Genomic DNA, 21,206 nt, shown 5'->3' on the forward strand with positions numbered 1-21,206 from the left:
ATTTATTGATGTAATCAATACATATTTTTCATTTTATGTAGTAATCTTGTTGTATTTGTATATATTTTCCATAGCTGATTCATCTACTCTAAGTTATTCAGGTTGTTCCTAATATTTTCATTAATATGAATAACATTTTGGTTTGAATTTCTTTGTACAAATTACTTTTTTCCTTTTGGATTATTTTCTCAGTCTGAATTTAATTGTGTGAAAAGATTTGAGCAAGTATTCTAAGCTCTTAACTCTACATATCAATAAATTTCTCTCCAAAAAGATTAAGCCAACTTATGTAGTACCACCAGGATTGTATAAATATAAATATTACCTCACATCTCTGCTGAGATATTTTTATTGACTCTTAACATTTTAATAAATACCTTAAAATATTTTAATTTGGATTTTTTTAATTTGTTACATGATATTATAGGATTATAAAATTTCAGAGTCAGAAAGGTCCTGTAATTTCTGGTCTAATCCTCTGATGATATTACAGAAGAAAAAACTGAGATTGAACCAGAGAAGGAGAAAAATTAGCCCAAGCTCACACAATTGAGTAGAGGCCCATATTTACACTCAGGCCTTCAGACACCAAATCTAGTTTTCTTTTCAGCTCTAAGAGTTATCTAGATTTAGGAATACCCGGTGAGAAAAGTGGAAAAGAAAGATGAAAATGATTTCTGATGGCAGAGAGATGAGTAAAGGTATAAGAGGCTCTCTGACATATCTTTTTCAGGGACTTCCAGAAATTCAGAAGCTTAGTGTATTGAACAGGACAAGAATGTATTCATCTCATCTGAAAGAACTATGGGTGTTTAGAATGGAGAAAAGAAGTTATTTTCTTGTTGTTCAACCATGTCCAATTCTTTTTTACCCCATTTGGGGTTTTCTTGGCAAAGATACTGGAGTGATTTGCCATTTCCTTCTCCAGCTCATTTGAAAGATAAGAAAAGGCAAAGAAAGAAAAGTGACTTGCCCTGGGTTACCCAGCTCTAATAGGTGTCTGAGACTGGATTTGAACTTAGAGACTTGATAATAAAACATAATTGTCTCCAGGTATTTTGGGGGGTTATCATTTTTTATTTTTTTATTTTTTTCCCATGGTTTCATGATTCTTATTGTCTTTCCCCCTTTTGGAGTTAACAAGCAATTTCATTGGGTTATACATATATCACTTAAATCCTTTATTTCCATATTTTTTATTTTTGTAATAGAGTAATCTTTTAAAAACAAACCCCAAATCATATAACCATATAAACAAGTGATAAATCATATTTTGTTCTGGATTTCTACTTCCATGGTTCTTTCTCTAGATGCAGATAGCATTCTTTCTCATAAGTCTCTGAGAGTTGTCCTGGATCATTGCGTTGCTTTTAATAGCAAAGCCAATTATGTTTGATTGTCCCACAATGTTTCAGTTACTATGTATAATGTTCTCTTGGTTCTGCTCATTTCACTCCACATCAGTTCATTTAGGCCTTTCCACTTCATATAGAAATCAATCAATTCATCATTCCTTAAAGCATAATAGTATTCCATCACCATCATGTACCACAATTTGTTCAGCCAATCCCCAATCGAGCGACATCTCCTCATTTTCCAATTTTTTGCGACCACAAAAAGTGCAGCTATAAATATTTTTGTACAAATAGAATCTTTCTCATTTTTTTAAAAATCTCTTTGGGATACAAACCCAGTAGTGTTATTCCTGGATCAAAGAACATGCATTCTTTTAAAGCCCTTTGGGCATAATTCCAATTTGCCTTCCAGAATGGTTGGATCAATTCACAACTCACACACCAGCAATGCATTAGTGTCCCAATTTTGCCACAACCCCTCCTACATTTATTATTTTCCTTTACTGTCATATTGGATACTCTACTAGGTATAAGGTGGTACCTCAGAGTTGTTTTGATTTGCATCCCCAGGTATTTTAAGGACCTTCTTATGGAAGATGGATTTGTTTTGTTTTGCTGAACCTGAGAAAGCAGAATAAGGAATAATGAAGTTGCACATAAAGAAGAACTTCTGAATAACTAGAGCTTCCCAAAAGTGGGAATGGGATACATGGGAAAAGGCTGTAGTTTGATATCACTGAAAATTTTTAAATATAATGACCACTTATCAATAGTTTTGTAGAGGCAGTTTCTGGTCCTGTATAGTTTGGAGTACATTGGCTTTCTGATGTTCCAGCTCTGGGTTTTGTGCACTTTGATTTTAAAATAAGCATACTTTATTTTTAGGCCAAAGGACCAGACCAGTCAGTGTTTGGAAAATGATATAATAACTTCATCGAGATAAGAACTCTGCATTTGGAACCATTACATTAATTTTGTGTTTTCTTCTCTGTTGTTGTCCTTGTCAGGTGATGTGGAAAAAGCAGTAAATGAGCTGGTCATGGATTTTGACATGAACTCACAAGAGGAAGTTCCCTATGAGGCTCTGTATAATGCCATTTCCTGCCACTCATTAGATAGCATGACCAGTGGAAAGTCTTCTGACCGAGAATCTGTGACCAAGGAGGCAGAAACGGCTGTTGTGAAAGCATCTGGAGTGAGGCCTGTGTGTACTTGTTTTGTTATTAAACCTAATGGAAATGGGAGAAAGGTAGAAAAAGTAGAGAAATGGGTCTGGAGGTCTTTCTATCTATCTGCTGCCCTTTTTCGAGATCCAGGCCCCGCAGCCAGCCTGTTTACTCTTGGGTAGGAGTACAAAAGAGTAATCTGGAAAGAGGTTTCTCTCAAAACCCATCACATTTATATCACACTGCACACAATAAATGTTTAATACAAGTTTATGGTATTGAAATAAGCTAAATTTCAAATGACATTTCTTCCTCCTCTAACTTACTTGTCTCCTGGGTCTAACCATTTCCCCTAGAACCAACTCCTTCTCCATGTGTTGTTTCTTATAATTAGAATGTATGACTATAATGAGATATATATAAATTTCTGTTGCAGTGACCATACCTGTTCTGATTAGAACTTTAATGGCTTGATTAGGAAATAGTGATTATGTTAAGAGATGGAGTGTTTCCGATTTCATTTCAGTCAGATGATTTTTCCAACATTTTGCCTTTTCTCACTTGAAAAGATCAAAATGAAAATCATTAGTTTTTATTGCAACACATATTTGGGATCTTTGCTAATTTAATTTATTTTGCTTTTTGTCTAGAAACTCCCAGGTTTATTTCTATGTCAGGAAAAACAACAAGAGGTCCACTGGGATTAATCCCAGCCTGGATGGAGTATTCTGTATCTGGCTCCATCTGCTCTCAGAGACTACCCATGTGGTCAGGATTTATATTAAGCTGAACTATCTTGAAGCTTTATTGACACTGTTAGGATGCTTACATTTGCTTTTATCCCTTATGTTTCTCTAGTATTAACTTTGAAACATGGGAGAACCTCAAGAAGTAGCCTGTTTTCCAACTTTTTTTCCCTATCCATTATTGCCTTCATTGTTATCACTGCTCCTGCCTTTCTTTACCTCTAAACTGAAATCTTCTGTCACCATTCTTAGGCTTCCTTTCCGTATTACTTCACATAAAGTGGTTTTTCATTTCGAGGACTTCTTCCTATAATCATTATACCTACTTAATCACATACCACTCTCCTCCCCTCCTTTCTTCCCTTCATCTTGCCTCCCCTCCCAAACCTTAAAAGTTCGACTAGAATGATTCTAGTCTTGAGGTGGTCCCTAAACTTGGAACTGGTCGTTTCAGAACTGCTGACCCTGCCTAGGTCTAGATTTCTCTCTGACTGATCTCTGAGGAGTTTGGGATTAGAGATGAGATATAATTTCAGTATACATACAGTTCTGGTGCATTATCCATCACCAAGTTCCAGCCTAAATACATTAGACATGTTAACTTTTGTGTGTGTGTGTGTGTGTGTTTGCACATAAAGCCAGTAGAGGGAGCTGGAACCATTGAAAGAAAGTGGTAATGAAAATAGATCTGTGAAAAACCAAGAATCTCTACTTGTTAAATAAGTTTTTAAGGAACAAATAGTTTAATACCATTTTAGAGTCTTTTGGTGTAATGTTACACTTTCAGTGGGTTTTTTTCTCTCTCTCACATCATTATATTTATTATTTAATATATTAATCAATATACCCAATATTGATTAATATATTAATTTATATTTGTAAATAAATTTTCCCCAACCCTTACCTTCAGTCTTAGAATCCATACTAAGTATCAGTTCTAAGACAGAAGAGCAATAAGGGCTTTGCAATTGGGATTAAATGACTTGCCCAGAGTCACAAAGCTAGGAAATATCTTGACCAGATTTGAACCTAGGACTTCCCAACTCCAGTCTTGACTTTTTATCCATTGTGCCACCTATTTGCTCTCCATGCTTTCTAATTGGTGTGCATTCCTTAATATCCTTCCACTTTATTTTCTATTAAGCTGCCAAAATTATCTTCCTAAAGTTAAAGCTGGGTCTGACCATAACACCCCTCTACTCAATCAACTGGGTTCCTATCACCTATAAGATGGAATATCAAATCCTCTTTAGCATCTAAAGCTTTTTAGAATTTGGCCCTTTCCTACCTTTCACTTCCTCTTCCTGCCCACATACTGTACAATACAAGTGGGGGCCCATCTCTGCCACATAGTCCTGACATTGTGCATTTATTCTGGCTCTCTCCTATGTTTGAAATAATCTCCCTCCTCACTTCTAACTTGAAGCTTTCCTGGCTTTTTTCAGGACTTAGATAAATTCTGCCTTTTATAGCGATCCTTTCCTGGTTCTATCCCTTGCTGGCATGTCCCATTTCCCCCCCACCATCCCCCCGCAAGACCTCCAAACACACACACATACACACATATCTGAAGTGCTCTTTTCCTGGTCCCCACCCCTGAACTAGTAGTACTTTCCCTCAGACATTAGGGGGCTTATCTTCTCCATTAGGATTTGAGCTCTGTGAGGGTAGGAAATTGTACTTTTGCCTTTTCTTGCAGTCTCATCACTTAGCACAGTTCCTGAACATGGTTGACTGGCTATTTAGCAAACCATGTCTTTGTCTTCACAGTGTATGATAAGATTTTTTAAACCTTTTTCTTAAGAAATGATGAGGGAAGAGTAAAATGGCACTGAAGGGAAGGAATCTCTGTTAAGGGAATAATTTTGACCCATTATTTGGCCTCTTAAAGGCATATATTAATTACCAACAGCTAAATTAAGGGTAAACCAAAAATATGGGGTGTTTAAGAAGAGGCATGCTAAAACACTTTGGCTTTTTTTTTTTAATCATGTAGAGAGAACGTCCACCCCCTCCAGCCAAACCACCACCAGAGGAAGAGGAAGAGGAAGATGCTGAAATGGAACTTTTCCCCCATATATCCTCTGAGGTATGTGTGTGGGTGTAAGGGGTGGTGGTGTTGGCAAGAATGAGATCTTAGAAATTAGATTAAATAATTGCTATGGAGTCATTAAGCCCTTTTATTCTTGACCTGTATAATTCTGGTACCTTTCTGTGTTCTCTTTGGAGCAGTGAAGCTGAATTTTGTGGGTCAATCAGGTACTCCAATTTAGAAGCAGAACTTGTCAAACTCATTTTGGCTTAATGGCCAGAGAGACTACTTCTTTCTAGATCCTGAATGCTGAGTCTTTCTCACTGCAGGACAAAAAAGCATGCAATTTTTTTCTTCAATTAACTGATCTCACTTTTACTCATAACTGAGCCTTTAACTCTTGCCTTTTGATGATAACGTATAACAGGTAGTTTCCCCCATGATCCTTGTGCCCTTTGCTATGACAAAGTAGCACAAATTAGCATTGATAGCTTAGATTTCTCAACTTTGGTTTTACATATTTCCTTATTCCTTCTATGAAGGAGACAAAAACTAAGCAGAAAGAACACACTTACAATGACTGTTCAATTAGAAAAGAAATAAAAGTCTTAAGATTGCTTTTGAAAAAAATCACAAAAGCCTATGGGGAAAAAGAAAAGCCAAGCTTTTTGAAAAATGAGCATTTGGCATACATTTCCATCTTACTCCACAGGTATGTAAAGAAAAGTCATATTTTTCTTTCATCTCTAGAATATTGTTTTATTTTCAATGACAACTAATAGATAGACAGCTAGCTTTTAATACAGAACACCTACCTGGCTTTCAAGACCTGCCTTTGGTATAGTCTGTGCTTGTGATCATGGGCAAATCATGTGATCTCTCAGGACCCAAGATTATGTAAGACCGTAAATTATGGAAAAGGTGTTGATCTGCTTTAGTAAATGAAATTCCTCACTGGGAGCTCCATAGCCTAAGGAAATCACAAGTCTGGTAAAAAGCAAAACAATATAAAAGAACAACTTCAAACTTCCTTAATTCAGTACTACCTATTAAAAATATTACATCATTTCAAAAAATTATTTTCCAGGTGATTCCTTTTCCTGTTTTCATTTTGTTCATTTTTATTCATTTATTTTGTATTCACACCACTTTAGTTTTTTAGTGTATCCTTCTCCTATCTCCCTTTACCCCCTGTTTTCATTGCCTAACCCTCTACCCTCCAATGTAGATTTATCCCTTAGAGCAGAAGTGTTGAACACATGACTGGTAGACCTTAGTTGACCCACAACACTCCCAAGTTCAAGTGCTGCCCCAACTGTTTTAATATGAAATTGGAAAGTATTTAACAAAATAAGTAAAAAAAAAATAGATATTACATTTTAAAACTAAGTCAATATAAAGCCTGCAGGGATCCTTCTATATGGTTTAGTGACCTCCATTTTGATTGGAGTTTGATATTACTGCTTTATTACAATAAGAGAAAAAAGTGATTAAGGAAAATTAGCATATTAATCAACTGTCACTTTCTTTTTAATAAAACAACAGGTCATTGTGACATGTTAATTTAGTGTCTTTTCTAGTTGTTGAGTTTTTTATTAAAGTTTTACTGTGCTGGAGACTAGGATGAAGTATTTATAGACCTGAGGGAAGTGCTGAAAATTAAATTATTCCCCACTACATTAGAAAATTGCTCTTCTTATCTACCAGGGGCTTTGAATCTTCATTATAACACACGTAACCAATAATAATAAAAATAGAGCAGTTCTGGTTTAGAGGTAATGAATAAACTCAGGTCCCCTGTATTATATCAAAACAATAATAAATGTGCCAAATAAATAAATTATGAAAAAGAGGAGATTCAAGAAAACTTTTCAGGAAAACTATAAGATAAGAGAGGTGAGTAAATAAGAGAAGAGGTTCCAGTTCGATAACTCTACTTGGGACTTCGGGAAATCTAGGAGAAATCACTAGAAAGAAAGAAAAGGATTCCAGCAACAGATTTCCTCCAGAAGAGAGTCTGAACATAGCATAAAAACTCTTAAGAATTCTTTTGAATCATGATACAAATGACAAAGGCACATCTATTATCTGATTTATTGGAATTAATAAATTTTGGATTTATTGGAAATAATAAAGAATTCATAATGAGGACTATGAGAATTAACAACATATAGAGATGGTGAACAAGTTCTATGAAGTATTGGATTGTCTATGGAGATGTGATTTAGGCAGAGTGAAAAAAAAATGAGAGATTTGAGAATTACTGGTCTCTCTGTAAAATATGAAAGAATTCGACTCTGAATCCTGGAATGATACAAGAAAGTTTTGTAAATGGGATAAAATGCAAGTCTTTAAAGAGATGTCTGAAGAACTTAACATAAAAATGTAATTGTCTAACCATAGAGTATCATTGTAAAGTATGTAATCCTCCAAGATGTCAAGAAGAAGCAATTCACATAAGATTATAAGGACAGTTTAATTCATTGTCTTTTTCTGACTGCTAATTTTTTACTGTACTTAATTTATTGTACCAAATTAAAAATTCACTGTACCAAAGCCCAAGATAAGGTCTTTACCATGAAGAAAATCAAAAAGTTATGACCTCCTACTCTCCCACTCCATAGAGGAATATTGTATCTCCTATGTGCTATTTTGTCTATTGGAGGCTTTGAATCTTCACAGTGATATGTGTAGCATATAATAATAAAAATAGAGGAATTAGAAAAATAGAGGCAAGATGATAGAATTAGACACCAATTCAGATTGTACAATGATAATGAAATGAGAGATAGGAATATGACATACCAAAAAGTGATGGAAATTGACTCACACGCCAGAATTATCCACCCCTTCAAAACCAAGCTATTCACCCATCATGAGAAAAAAATGGTTCTTTTAAGGGAGCACTCTGTCTTGTTTCTTTTCCTATGTTGGTTCAATCAAGCATTTATTAAACACCCATTGTATGCTAGGCACTATTCTATGTGCTAGAGAAATAAATAAAAGAATGAAATAATACTTTCTCTCAAAGAGCTTCTAACAGCAATATCATGCCCCCTAACTGTGGGTATATCCCTCTGGCCTGTTTCCTCTTTCCCTTCCATATGCTTTCTCTTTTGGCGGCCTCATCAGTTCCCAGAGATTTAATAGATTTAGACAAGTTTCCCAGAGATTTAATTATGCAAATGATTTCCAGATCTACATATCCAACCCTAGTCTGTCTTTGCAGCTCCAGTCCGTCCTGCGCCACTAACTGCTTATTGGACTTTAAAAAAAGTTTTTAGCTATGTCTCTTGTTTTTACATCACCTGCATTTCCTAATGTATTCATGCACCTATGTCCACACCCTCCCTTCTGTAAAATGTTCTCCCCTCCCACCTCTATAACGAAGCTGAGCGAATGTTTGTTCTCAGGGTTCTACATCTGGTATAGTGGATCACCCAGAGTGACTACCCAGGGTTCAGGTAAATAATTCCATTAATAAAAAAGTCTTTCTCCCTTTTCCTAAGCAAACTAACAAAAAACACCACCAACAACAATAAAAAAAGGGTCAAAGGAATTCTCAAGGTGGTATAAATCTATGTAGGAAGGCAAAAATCTCCTGAAAGGAGATGAAAGCAGCCAGCCAGGAAATTCCCTGTTATCTCAGGAGTTCTGCCAATGTCCCCAAACTACCTGTTTTCCTTGTCCAAAGTCTTAGTCAGTAAACATTTATAAGTACTTCCTATGTGCCAGGGACTTGGAAACACCAAAAAATGCTAAGTGACACTTAAAAAAATCAATAGACAATCTCTGCACAGTTGGATCTCAGATCCCATCTACTTTATTTTTTATTTATTTATTTTTAAAGCCTTTACCTTCCATCTTAGAATCAATAAGGACTAGGCAATGGGGGGTTAAGTGACTTGCCCAGGGTCACACAGCTAGGAAGTATCTGAGATCAGATTTGAACCCAGGACCTCCCTTCTCTGGACCTGGCTCTCAATCCACTGAACCACCCAGCTGCCCCCTCCCATCTACTTTAGATGGAATTATGTCAAACTGCCCCAAGGCAGTTATCTGACTTGGTTCACAACAGCCCTCCCTTGCTATTGTGGGAGTGTGGAAGTTAACTCAAAATTGTGCATTTCACCAGTGCCCTGGCCTATGATAGTTGCATTCTCATATCATCTTCTTTATTATTTTTTATATCATATCACCTTTTTTTAGGACCAGGCTTGGTTATTATAATTTGTCAGCATTTATTTTCATTTACTTAGTTGTTAGTTTATTTATATTAACTTTATCAGTATGTATATATACCAGTTTCTGTTTATTTTATTATGGGTCTATTAATTTAAGTATTCCTATTTATGTATTTATCATATTTATTGGTTGTTTTTTTTTTTAAATAGAATGGCAAAGAGACAGCTACATGGGCCAGTAGATAGAGCACCAGGCCTGGAGTAGAAAGGACCTGTGTTCAAATGTGGCCTTAGACTCTTCCTAACTATGTGATCCTGGGCAAGACACTTAACATCCTTTGCTTAGCCCTTGGCCTTCTGTTTTGAGTAATTATTGAGAAAAACTAAGAGGTTTCTTTAAGTTGCAAATTACCAAGAAACTATAAAAGAATGCTCCAAATCACGATTAGTAACAAAAGTGCAAACCAAAGCTTTTAACTCTTTCTAGTGCAACTAGGCAGAAATAGATGCAAACCAAAGCTTTTAACTCTTCCTAGTGCAACTAGGCAGAAATAGATGCCCTCTCCCAGGATAAACCCATCCGTTCTAATCCTATTACCATGTTGTTAACTCAAGCCTTGATTTTGACATCACTTCTCTCAGCCTCCTCTCTCTTTAAAGAAGTTTTTTTAAGGATAAAATGAATGCACTTAGAATAAGAAAGGAAGCAGACACTTAGTTAAAATCTTTTTTTCTCAAATATCTCTGATATGGATCTGATGTCAAAGATATCTAGGCAACTAGCAGAAATATATAAGACCAAAAATCATTCCCTAATAGTTAAAGGATAGGAACAATTTTTTCTAAACTTTTACTTTCTATCTTAGAATCGACATATTGTGTGTTGGTTCCAAGGCAGAAGAGCAGTAAGGAGGAAATAATAGAAGTTAAGTGATTCGCCCAGCTAGAAAGTGTCTGAGGGGAGATTTGAACTCAGGATTTCTTGTCTCTAAGAATACACTGAGCTAACTCGCTGCCCCAAGTAGGAACAATTTTCAAAAGAGATTGCTCTTTTCTTAAACCTAGTTGCATTCATTTTGTCCTTACACAAACTTTTCTTTAAAGATTTTTTAAAGTTAACTAGCATTAATCATCTCTCCATTTCCCCTCACACCACTGAAAAAAGAGAAAAGAAAAACAAAACGTTTTAAAGAAATTATGCATAGTTAAGCAAACCATTCCCACACAATTGGCCATGTTAAAAAAATATGTATGTCTGCATCCTCTATCTCTTTTGTTAGGAGGTAGGTAGTCCATTTCATCATGAAAACCCTGAAATTATGGCTGGTCATTGTGTTGATTAGTTTCCTGCTCTCATCTTTACATAGAAAATGGTGAGAGAGAAAAAATATTCTTGGCACCAGTGTTTTAAATTTGATAAACTCTGCTTCTGCTGTTATATCTCTCCTCTTTTTTTCACTTAGAACCCAATCACAGGTTCTTATCCTTTCTCTTTCCTTTTAAACACCTCTTTGTGATCTATTGTCCAGGTTTAGAATCTGTTTTGCTTAAGACAAATCTTTCCCTTAATCTACCCTCTCTCTTAGTCTTCTTTCTCCCTTTTCCTGTCTCTTAATTTGTTGAATAAAATATAAATGTACCTAACTGTGTGAGTATGTGTATTCTTCCCTCTTTTTACCTGATCATATGAAAATAAGGGTCAGGTGTCACCTATTTCCCTCACTCCTTTTCCCTTATTTGCCTCTAGTCTATTTATTTCTCTTTCCTTTTTCTTTCTTTTAGGATTACTAAAACATTAAAAAAGAAAAAAAAATTGCTTCTAGGCACTTTGTCTTAGGCTTCCTCTATGACCCTTGATACTATATAGGATTCTTAAGACAAATTTTTATCATTTTTACTATTAGAATGTAAGCATTCCATCCTTGTTTTAGTTTCCTATAATTGCTTTACATTTTTTAAAATTTTATTTTATTTTTTATCTCCTGTGTTTATATTTTAGAGTTTCTATGCAGGTACACTCTTTTTTATCAGGAATAATATTTCAGAGTCCTTTATTTCTTTAAAAGACTCCCTTGCCCAATACCTTGTAGGATTTTATTCATTTTTTTTGGTTTATTCTAGCAATTTAATTAGTCATGTAATTTTTACTCTTGCATTTTTTCAATAGTTTCTTCCTTATATTTGCCCTTTTCCTTTCCTACTTGGCGAGATTTGGCTTTTCGTTCAAGGATCTTTTTGCGATCTTTGTCCAGTTTTAGCCTTGTGATAACCACCTTGCTGGGGTGAATGCCCACATGGACAGTTGTACCATTAGCCTTCTCCTGTTGCACACGCTCAATGTAGATCACATATTTCTTTCTGTAAACCTGGACCACTTTGCCAATCTGCTGACCTTTGTAGTGTCCTTGAACAACCTGGACTTAATCATCTTTTCGAATTGGCATGGAGCGGACATTGTACTTCTGTCTTAGCTCCTCAGAAGGCAGAGAAGACATAATCTTCCTCTGTATGTGGGAAGGGGCATTGAAATGCCTCTTGCGTTTCTTGCTTCGGTCAGAGGTCACAAAGGGATTGAACTTCATTTTGACCTTAGCACCACCACAGATGGCTGCAGAAGAGAAGAGGATTATATTCATTTTTTGCTGATTAAGTTATTTTTTTTTAAACCTCTACCTTCTGTGTTAGTTCTAAGGTAGAAGAGTGGTAAGGGCTAGGCAGTGGGGGTTAAGTGACTTGCCCAGGGTCATACAGCTAGGAAGTGTTTGAGGCCAGATTTGAACCCACAATCTCCCATCTCTGGGCCTAACTCTAAATCCACAGAGCTACCTAGTTGTCCCCCTGATTGAGTTACTCTTGGTTGCAGGTTGATATCTTTTGCCTTCTAGACTATCTTATGGAGCTTTCCACCACTTCGTATTTGTGACTGCTAAATCTTGAGTGATCCCTGACTTGGAAATCCTGGTTTCAGGGTACTTGAATTCTTTCTTTCTGCTCATGGTTTTGTGTGTGTGTGTGTGTGTGTGTGTGTGTGTGTGTGTGTGTGTGTGTGTGTGTGTTTGTATGTGTGTGTGTGTGTGTTTGGTGACCTGGAAACTCTAGATTTTAGCTTTGATTATTCATGGGCTTTTCCATTTGTGTGTGTGTGTGTGTGTGTGTGTGTGTGTGTGTGTGTGTGTGTGTGTGTTTTGTTTTGTTTTTTAGGAGATGATCATTGGATTCTTTGTCTTTCTCCTTATTCCTTTGGTTCTAAGGAATCTGGACAATTTTCTTTTAAGATTTCTTTAAATATGATGTCTGGGCTCATTTGGAGAGGGGGAAAATCATGTCTTTTAGGTAGTACAATAATACTTAAAATTTTTTTCTCCTGTCTGTTTTCCAGGTCATTTGTTTTTGTCTTATATTTTGTATTTTTCAAATCTTTTGACTTTAACATTTTTGGTTGTCTCAGGGAGACTATTTATTTGGTCCATTGTAGTTTTCAAAGAAATGGCTAGATAGCTTAATAGAACACTGGACCTGGAATCAGGAAGATATGAGTTCAAATATGGCCTTAGACATTTTCTAGCTATGTGACCCTGGTCAAGTCACTTAACTTCTGAATTCTGGGAAGATGGCGGCTTAGAGCAAATCTTAACACCTCTGCACCCTTTCCACACCGAGATAGAAAACAAAGGGCTTTGAGAAGAAAGAGGACTAAATCTAACAACAGGACAGAGCTGAGGGATCCTGCTGCTGGACAGCTCAAGAGGTACGCTAAGAAAAAAGGCTTGAATTCTTGAACTGTTGGGTCTGAGGGTATAGAAGGGGAATCCCAGGACCCCTCCCCCATGGACTATGCGGAGTCTCCAGCAACCCCTGAAATCTCCAGGTAGGCAGGTGCACTGGCCCAGAGAGAGGGCCTTGCTGGCACCAGTCTCAGGGAGTTGAACATAGGCACCGGGGAGGTGGCTAGAGGAGAAAGCCAGAGAAACACAGCAAAAATGCTCAGAAGATGGCAGCTTAGATGGGGCAAAACTTCAGACCTACGTGCTTTACCACACTGAGATAGAGAACAAAGCGCTTTGAGAGGAAAGAAAACCAGGTGTAACAGCAGGACAGATCAGGGGACCCTACAACTGGACAGCTCAGTGAAAACACTCCCATCTTGTTCCTGCCCCCCCCCTTTTTTTTCTCTCGAGGTTTTAGCCTCAGGACACATTAAAGACTACAGACTAACCTAGTCCAGGCTTAACTCCATCAATTGGACAGACAAGAAGTCTTCAGAGGGCAGGGAAACTCCAACACCCCTCCTCCTTAGACTGTAGAGAACCTAACTACAAACTTCCATTGCCAGCTGGGGGAAGATCTTTCATCAAAGCTCATTAAATCCATCTGCTTAAACTAGCAGAACAGAGAAGGAAAAAATATGAGTAAATAACAGAAAATAAGAAAAGAAATTACAATTGATAGCTTCTTTCCAGGAAGCGAAAAAAGAGCAAATGAAATAGAAGATCAGGAAGCTCCAGCGAATTGGACACGGGCTTTGGAAGATCTCAAAATTCAATTAACTCAAGAACTTCAGGAACTCAAAAAACAATCAAGAGAGACTGAAGACAATTTGAAAAAGGAACTACATGAACCAGAACAAGAAAATAAAGTCTTAAAAGCCAAAATTGACCAGCTCGAAAACAAAGCAGAGAAGGCAAAAGATGATCTACAAAGAAAATCAGACCAGAAGGAGGATGACCAAAAAGCCAGGGATAAAATTCAGTCTTTAAAAAAATCGAACTCAACAATGAGAAGCAAATGACTTCACAAGGCAGCAAGAATATATAAAACAAAATGAAAAATGAAAAATTTGAGGAGAATATGAAACACCTCATTGACACAACCAACAATCTAGAGAACACATCTCGAATAGACAATTTAAGAATTATTGGTCTACTGGAACATCATGACAAAAGAAAAAGTTTGGACATCATCCTACAGGAAATTATCCAAGAAAACTGCCCTGACATTCTTGAACAAGAGGGAAAAGTGGAAATTGAAAGAATCCACAAATCACCTCCTACATTTAATCTACTACTGACAACTTCCAAGTCACTTAACCTCTGTTGTAATCCACTGGAGAAGGAAGTGACAAACCACTCTATTATCTTTGCGAAGACGACCTAATGAACAGTATTGGGTTGCCATGGTCCATATCGTCATGAAGAGTTGAGCATAACCGACAACAACAACTTCCAGGAATCTGTTTGGAGGAGGTTTTGTACCTCCTGTTCCAAGCTGCTAATACTCTTTCCAATTTTTTTCTTCTAGTACTTTTATTTCTTTTCCAATAGTTCTTTAGTGTTTTCATTTCTAAATCATTTAATAGAATTTATAAAATAATCTTTTTATAAATGATGTGAAGTCATAAGATCATCTTTTTAAAAAGCTATTGTTCAATTCTTCCAGACTACTCAAGCTATGTTTTATCTTGATGCCTTGCTTGTGAAGGTGTTTTAAGAGTCCCTCTGGATTCCAAATTTTTCCATTCTGCTATTAAAAATTCTTATCCCCATCCTTAGCCATTTAGTATATAGAATTCACTTACTGAATTTGAGTATTATTCTTTACACAATGTAACATTTTGGTTCCAAATGCTCACCTTGGTAGGATTTTGTTACTATAACTTGGTTCCTTATGCTTCTTTTAATTGTAGTTTCCATCTGGTTTCTCTTCCATTCTAATTTTATACTCTGATTGTGACCATCAGTAATGAAGGACCTTAAAGTTTCTCAAGCTGACCTAAAACCCTCTAGAGGAAGTTAATGACCTGTACAAGTTAGGAACTAACCAACATGAAACACTTGGGGGACAGTCCTTATATATTAGCAATTCAGCTTAGCTAATTGCTTGGAACCTCTTTATGGACAAGTTCTCTAAGTAGCCAGCAGACTAAGCAATAGATCTCATAGTCAATCAATCAGTAAACATTTATTACCTACTATGTGCCAGGCACTGTACTTAGTGCTGAATCATGCAAATTGTGAGTACTATGATGTACCAAAAGAAATTTCCATCCTCAATCTGCATCTTTCGCATTTTCTGTTTTAATCTATTATTATTTGTAATTAGCAAAAAGCAAAAAAAATTAGCAAATCCCCAATGAAGAAAACACCTTTATGTCATTTGTACATAACTAAGCGAAACAAATTCCCACATTGGTAATGGCCCTAAAATATATATGAATCTTTTACTTCTCTATCAACTGGTGGGTTATCATGCTTCCTCATTAATTTTCTGGAATCGTAGTTGGTCACTTTGTTGATTGTTAATCTTATGGCTTTGAAAGTTGTTTTCAGAATGTGGTATTACTATATAAATAGTTCTCCTGATTTTCAATTTATTCTGTATCAGTTCATACAAATCTTTCTAGTTTTCTTTGAAACAGTCCTCTTCTGTATTTCTTAAGGGATAATAGCATTCAATTACATTCACATACCATAATTTGTTCAACCATTCAAAAATTCAAGAACATTCCTTTGGTTTATTGTCTGTTGAGCTGATATTTTCGCTTATATGGATCCTTTTCCTCTTTCTTTTGATGTCTTTGATAGTTATAGGTCTAGTAGTAGTATCTTAGGAATGACAGGGTATAATTAAGAGAATTAGCATAGACAAAAAAGAAACAAAGTCATTGCTTTTTCTATCTGATATAATGATGTACTTAAAGAATCTTTGAAAATCACCTAAAAATCAATCAAAACAATAACTTCAACAAAGTTGTGGGATGTAAAATTTATCCACATAAATCAATAATATATTTGTATATTTCCAATGAAACTGAATAGGATGAAATAGACTCACAACATGTATAGAATACTTGGGATTTCATCATCCAAAGCACACATAAAAACTACATGAATAAAACTGAAAAAAAAAAAAAGGAATTAAAGACAGACCCAAATAATTAGAGAAATGTTAATTGGTCAAGGGCAGGCCGAACTAATGAAAAAAATTGTGCTACCTGCTTATTTATTCAATGCTACAATCAATCAAAAAATGAAAGGATTATTTTGAGCTAGAAAAAATAACAGTGAAATTCATCTGGAGTATGGGAAAAGATAAAAAAATTCAAAATAATGAAAAATTGTGATAAAGAAGGGGGCTAAAGTTCCAGATCTCAAATTATACTGCAATGCAGTATTTGGTATAGGTTAAGAAATATAGAGGCTGATCAGTGTATATCAGAATAAGCACCCATCATACAAAAGTAAAGAAATGGTGGTCTAGTTTTTTTGTTTGTTTGTTTGTTTTTTAACCATTATCTTCATCTTTGGATTGATGCTAGGTATTGGTTCTAAGGCAGAAGAATGGGAAGGACTAGGCAATGGGTGTTAAGTGATTTGCCCAAAGTCACACAGCTAAAAAATATGAGTCCAGACTTGAATACAGGACCTACTGACTCCAAGCCTGGCACTCTATCCAGTGAGCTTCCTACTTACCCCCAAAGACCTAAACTGCTTGGATAATTAACTCATTTTGATTTGTACTTAGAGATTCCTCACCTTGAAAGCCCTGCATTTTTATTGGCTATTGGATTAGCAAGAGAAGGTCACAATGAATTGACATTGCTTCCAGTTCCTGGTAGCCTAGAAAGATCATGAACCCAGTCAAAGTCCTTGGAAATTCCACTGAAAACCTATGTAACCCCACAGTTCATAAAAGTCTTCTGATAATGCCCCATTAGAGAAAAGCCCTAGGATCTGGAAAAAAATGCCAGGAGGGTGTATAGGCTGAACCACAAGGGAACACACTGCTATTGTTTGCTCACAGTTGCTCTTTGTTTAGCTTTGTGGGGCTGCATAGTTAGCATGCTACCCTGGCAGAAAAGATGGTGCCATAGATAAGAACCTAAAACATCCAGATTGTCTCCTTTCTGTTGCTGATTCATTCCCACTTTTTCTACTCCCAGTTTGGTTATCTGGATAATGATGTTGTTACTTTAGACATCTGACCATAAGGGCTTAGTCCCCAGCTGAAACACATGATTTTCTCTTCCTCTGACTTATTGTTTAATTTATGTCCCTATTCTTGATGTTTGTCATTTATTAACTCATTCGTTGCTAGCTATGGATATGATATACATTGTTTTTTTTTCACTAGGAGAGTTTATCAGATTAATAACCAGGTCATAATTAATAACCAGGTAGACATTTTAAAAGGAAAAATCTTTTTCTTTTTGGCAGACCAAATAGACTTTTAGAAGTAGGTCAATTAGACACCGATAGAGTAAATTAATGCTTTTCTTCGTTAAAACCTGGGTAGCTCAGTGGATTGAGAGCCAGACCTAGGGACGGGAGGTCCTAGGTTCAAATCTGGCCTCAGACACTTCCCAACTGTGTGACCCTGGGCAAGTCACTTGACCCCCATTGCCTACCCTTACCACTCTTCCACCTAGGAAACCAATACACAAAAGTTAAGGGTTTAAAAATGTAAAAACAAAAAAACAAAAAACAAAAAGCTGGTATCTGTCCACTTTTTGCCATTGGTCACAGTTATATTTTGAGATTTCTTCAACAAAAGTTTTGCTTTCTAATCATCAAAGAATAAGTTTTTTTTCAGCTTTGAGTTATTGCCAACCATGAAAGAAAAGAAAAAGATTAAGAAAGAATTCAGCAAAGGGCAGAGCTTTTTCCATGCTTACCCCAATGGCACACACATTTCCTATGTGAGAGTGAGAATGAGGCGGGAAAGTAGCTCATTGTGTTATTATTATGTGTTATATATAAAACATTTGTTTGTATAGGAATCATGGAACTGTATAATATCAGACACAAAAATGACCTTCATTTAAAAATGAAGTGATTGATCCCCAAATTCAGCATAGGATAGAGATGAGATGCCTGAGTCTTTTTCTGTTTTAGGAAAGAAAAGGAAAAAGAAGACACTTTTTGCTTGGACAAACTGCTTTCTAGTGCAAATGAGGCAGTAGAATGTCATTGATAGAGTTCAGAATAAGTGAAGAAACCTGAATCTTTGTTGTGATCTCCTATAACTAGATATAAGACCTTGAACAAGTCTTCATTTTTTCTTAGCTGTTAAATGAGAACTGTATGCCAAAATAAAAATGTATGATGCTTCTGTGATTCAATTTTTTGCATGAATACCAGGCATTCAGTGAAAAGAGGCCCTATTTCCCTGACTGTCCAGATGGAAATTGTGGTTTTTAAAAGAAAGTGTAATATAGGATGGTCAATATAGGCTGGCATAGCAGAACAGATGATAGGCCAATGTGATTTAGGTCTTGGTTCTAGACTGGTAACCAGGTGCTTCAGTGATTAGGCAAGGGCCAGTAGTTACATAGAAGGAATTCTGGATTCTCCTTAGCTTCCTGGGGATTAGATTGATGAAGGTTTGAGGCTCATTTGTCTGTGTGTGAGAGACAGACAGACAGAAATAGATTGGACTGGACCTGTAAGTTTATTGGTTCTGTAAATTCAAACTGTAAATTTACAGTTCAGCACTTTCTCTGCATCTTATAGTTACTTAGGATCCTGATTTTTAAGTATCTTCTCTAGGGTTTACATACCTAGTATAAATCACAGGCAGAATTTGAACCTAAATCTTCCTGAATGCGGTTCTGGACAGGGCTTGATTTAAACCTGATTCCCGTTGTAATTTAGATTTGACATTAGAACAAAATCAGATATTCTTAGGTCATTCAAAGGTAACAAAAGGAAATTCACTTAATAATAGCAGGAGAAGGATATCCAACACAGTAGGCATTGAAGACGTCTTGAATTGAACCAGCTGAAGGAAAATTATCAATGTTCCATTTACCAGCCAAGAATCTGAGAGCTCTTGGTACTACCCAGCCTCTTCCTCCAAGTTCTCATGGTGGTTTATGTACTCAGGTGATGAGGAAGTAATGTCAACTTTCTGAACTCCTGGTCCTCTGAGCCAACCAAGTCTTGAGGAATGTCTTAGTCCCTTTCAGGAAAAATTAGCCTAATCTCTATTGATTGATCTTGTTCCTGTCACAGATGTTATTTCTACTGCCCTTCTCTGTCTCTGTCTCTATCTTTTCCAGAATGCTTTCTCCTTCTCTCTCTGTTCCTTTTCTTGGATGTTCTCTGTCTCATATCTATCTCCTCTTTTGTCTGTGTGTGTGTCTTGTCTCTTTCTCTTTTTCTTTTTGTCTGTCATATTTCAGACTTGTTTTAGAGTGAAGCCATTATACAAAGACTAAATATAACAGTTAGGTCTACAAGTGGCAAAAACCTTCCTTATTGATGTTCTAGGAGCTGGCTTTTGCTCTATAAATTAATCAGAAAGATTTTGCTGATATTATCAGCTCTACCTACTGTTGAATTTACTTTTTTTCCCAGACTTACATTAGGTAGTAGCAGCTATAGTTGTCTAAGATAGATAAATAACAACTGATATTTACTTGGCACATTACTGGCCACAAAGCACTTTATATCCATAATCTTATTTGATTGTCACTACAACTCACTGAATTAGGTAGAACAATCATTATTCCTGTTTTTACATTTGAAGAAATTATGCCTTAGGTAAGTGGCTTCCCCCAGGTCACCCAAAACTTTTTATGAAGCTTCTCTCTTCTACCTTTCTTACCCACCTAAACAAAGATGCTAAGTGGAAGAACTGAGACTTGGAACTGTATTATTATGGAAGAGAGAGAAAATTGGCTCTTGGAAAGTTTCTTTCCTTGTCCAGTGGAGCCCCCTAGGATATGTGGAGAAAGGGTTCATAATTTCCATGAATGGTTGGAGAGGAAGAATTACAGAACAAACCATTCTGTTTTCAGTAAATGCCAAGATTCAATACAAAGGTCAGTTTTGTTTTCCTATACTTTGAGTAGTATGTATGCGTTTCAAGTTTTGAACCTGGTGGGGAAATGACCTGTATAGTGCATCATGGCTAAAAATCTCTCATAAGTTTTAGACAAACACAAGGAAAAACTAAAAAAACCCTCTATACTACCCTTGATGAGGAAAATAGTGAAAGAACTTTTATTTTTTCCAACCTTTTCATTAGTAAATTGATGCAAAATGAAAACAGAATTCATGAAAGGCTATTGAGAGATTTGCTGCATCTAGATAAGCAGTTGACTAATAGTGATTCCTAATTGCATGCTCATATTGTCTCTCATTGTCTACCTCCCCCTCCCTTCTCTTAAATGAAAAACAACAGTTGACTACAATTTTTCATCTTTTCTTTTAATGACTGTACAAAAAGTACAGTATAGTATGGTGTTGTTTTTCATTAGGTTCCAGTCATGAGAAGTAGGAGCCAGGGGAGTGCATCCAAGGAGGAAGATGAGCATCCTTATGAGTTATTGCTTACAGCAGAAACAAAGAAGCTAGTGCCATTGGAGGGGAAAACAAAAGGTAAGAGGGTTAAAAAATTAAATAAGAAATTTTTTTCAGGGTTGGGAATATGTCATAAAAGGGTTTTGTAAGTATTTGACAAAAGCATAAAAAAAAAAAACATGAAGACTATGATATTTTGTGGGACAGAGCAGCTGAATTACATAGGGTATCCCCTAAAGCGTGGCATGCTAGCAGAATCTGCTGCTATTCCTTGTTATGACTTTTATTTTTAAAACTTGTGCCATATACACCTTAGCACAGGCATCTGTAAGAGGGAAATTTAGGTATTTTATAGATATATATTTAAAACGTGGCTGCCAGGAATCAACAGTTCAGATTGATTCCGTAATTAAATCAGAC

General features: G+C 36.1%; 1 protein-coding gene and 1 pseudogene across 1 annotated transcript in view; one reads left to right on the top strand and one right to left on the bottom strand.

The window, feature by feature from the left end:
- Positions 1–21,206, top strand: part of ANKS1A (ankyrin repeat and sterile alpha motif domain containing 1A) — a 256,599-nt gene that overhangs the window by 113,192 nt on the left and 122,201 nt on the right. The window contains exons 8-10 of the mRNA XM_044674231.1: positions 2,363–2,559; positions 5,264–5,356; positions 20,744–20,864. Coding sequence (XP_044530166.1) covers positions 2,363–2,559; positions 5,264–5,356; positions 20,744–20,864 — 411 coding nt within the window. The remainder of the gene's footprint in view (positions 1–2,362; positions 2,560–5,263; positions 5,357–20,743; positions 20,865–21,206) is intronic.
- On the bottom strand, positions 11,618–12,065 carry LOC123245373 (annotated as a pseudogene).

Source organism: Gracilinanus agilis, chromosome 4 (assembly GCF_016433145.1).
Source record: "Gracilinanus agilis isolate LMUSP501 chromosome 4, AgileGrace, whole genome shotgun sequence".
In the NCBI taxonomy this organism is placed as follows: Eukaryota; Metazoa; Chordata; class Mammalia; order Didelphimorphia; family Didelphidae; genus Gracilinanus; species Gracilinanus agilis.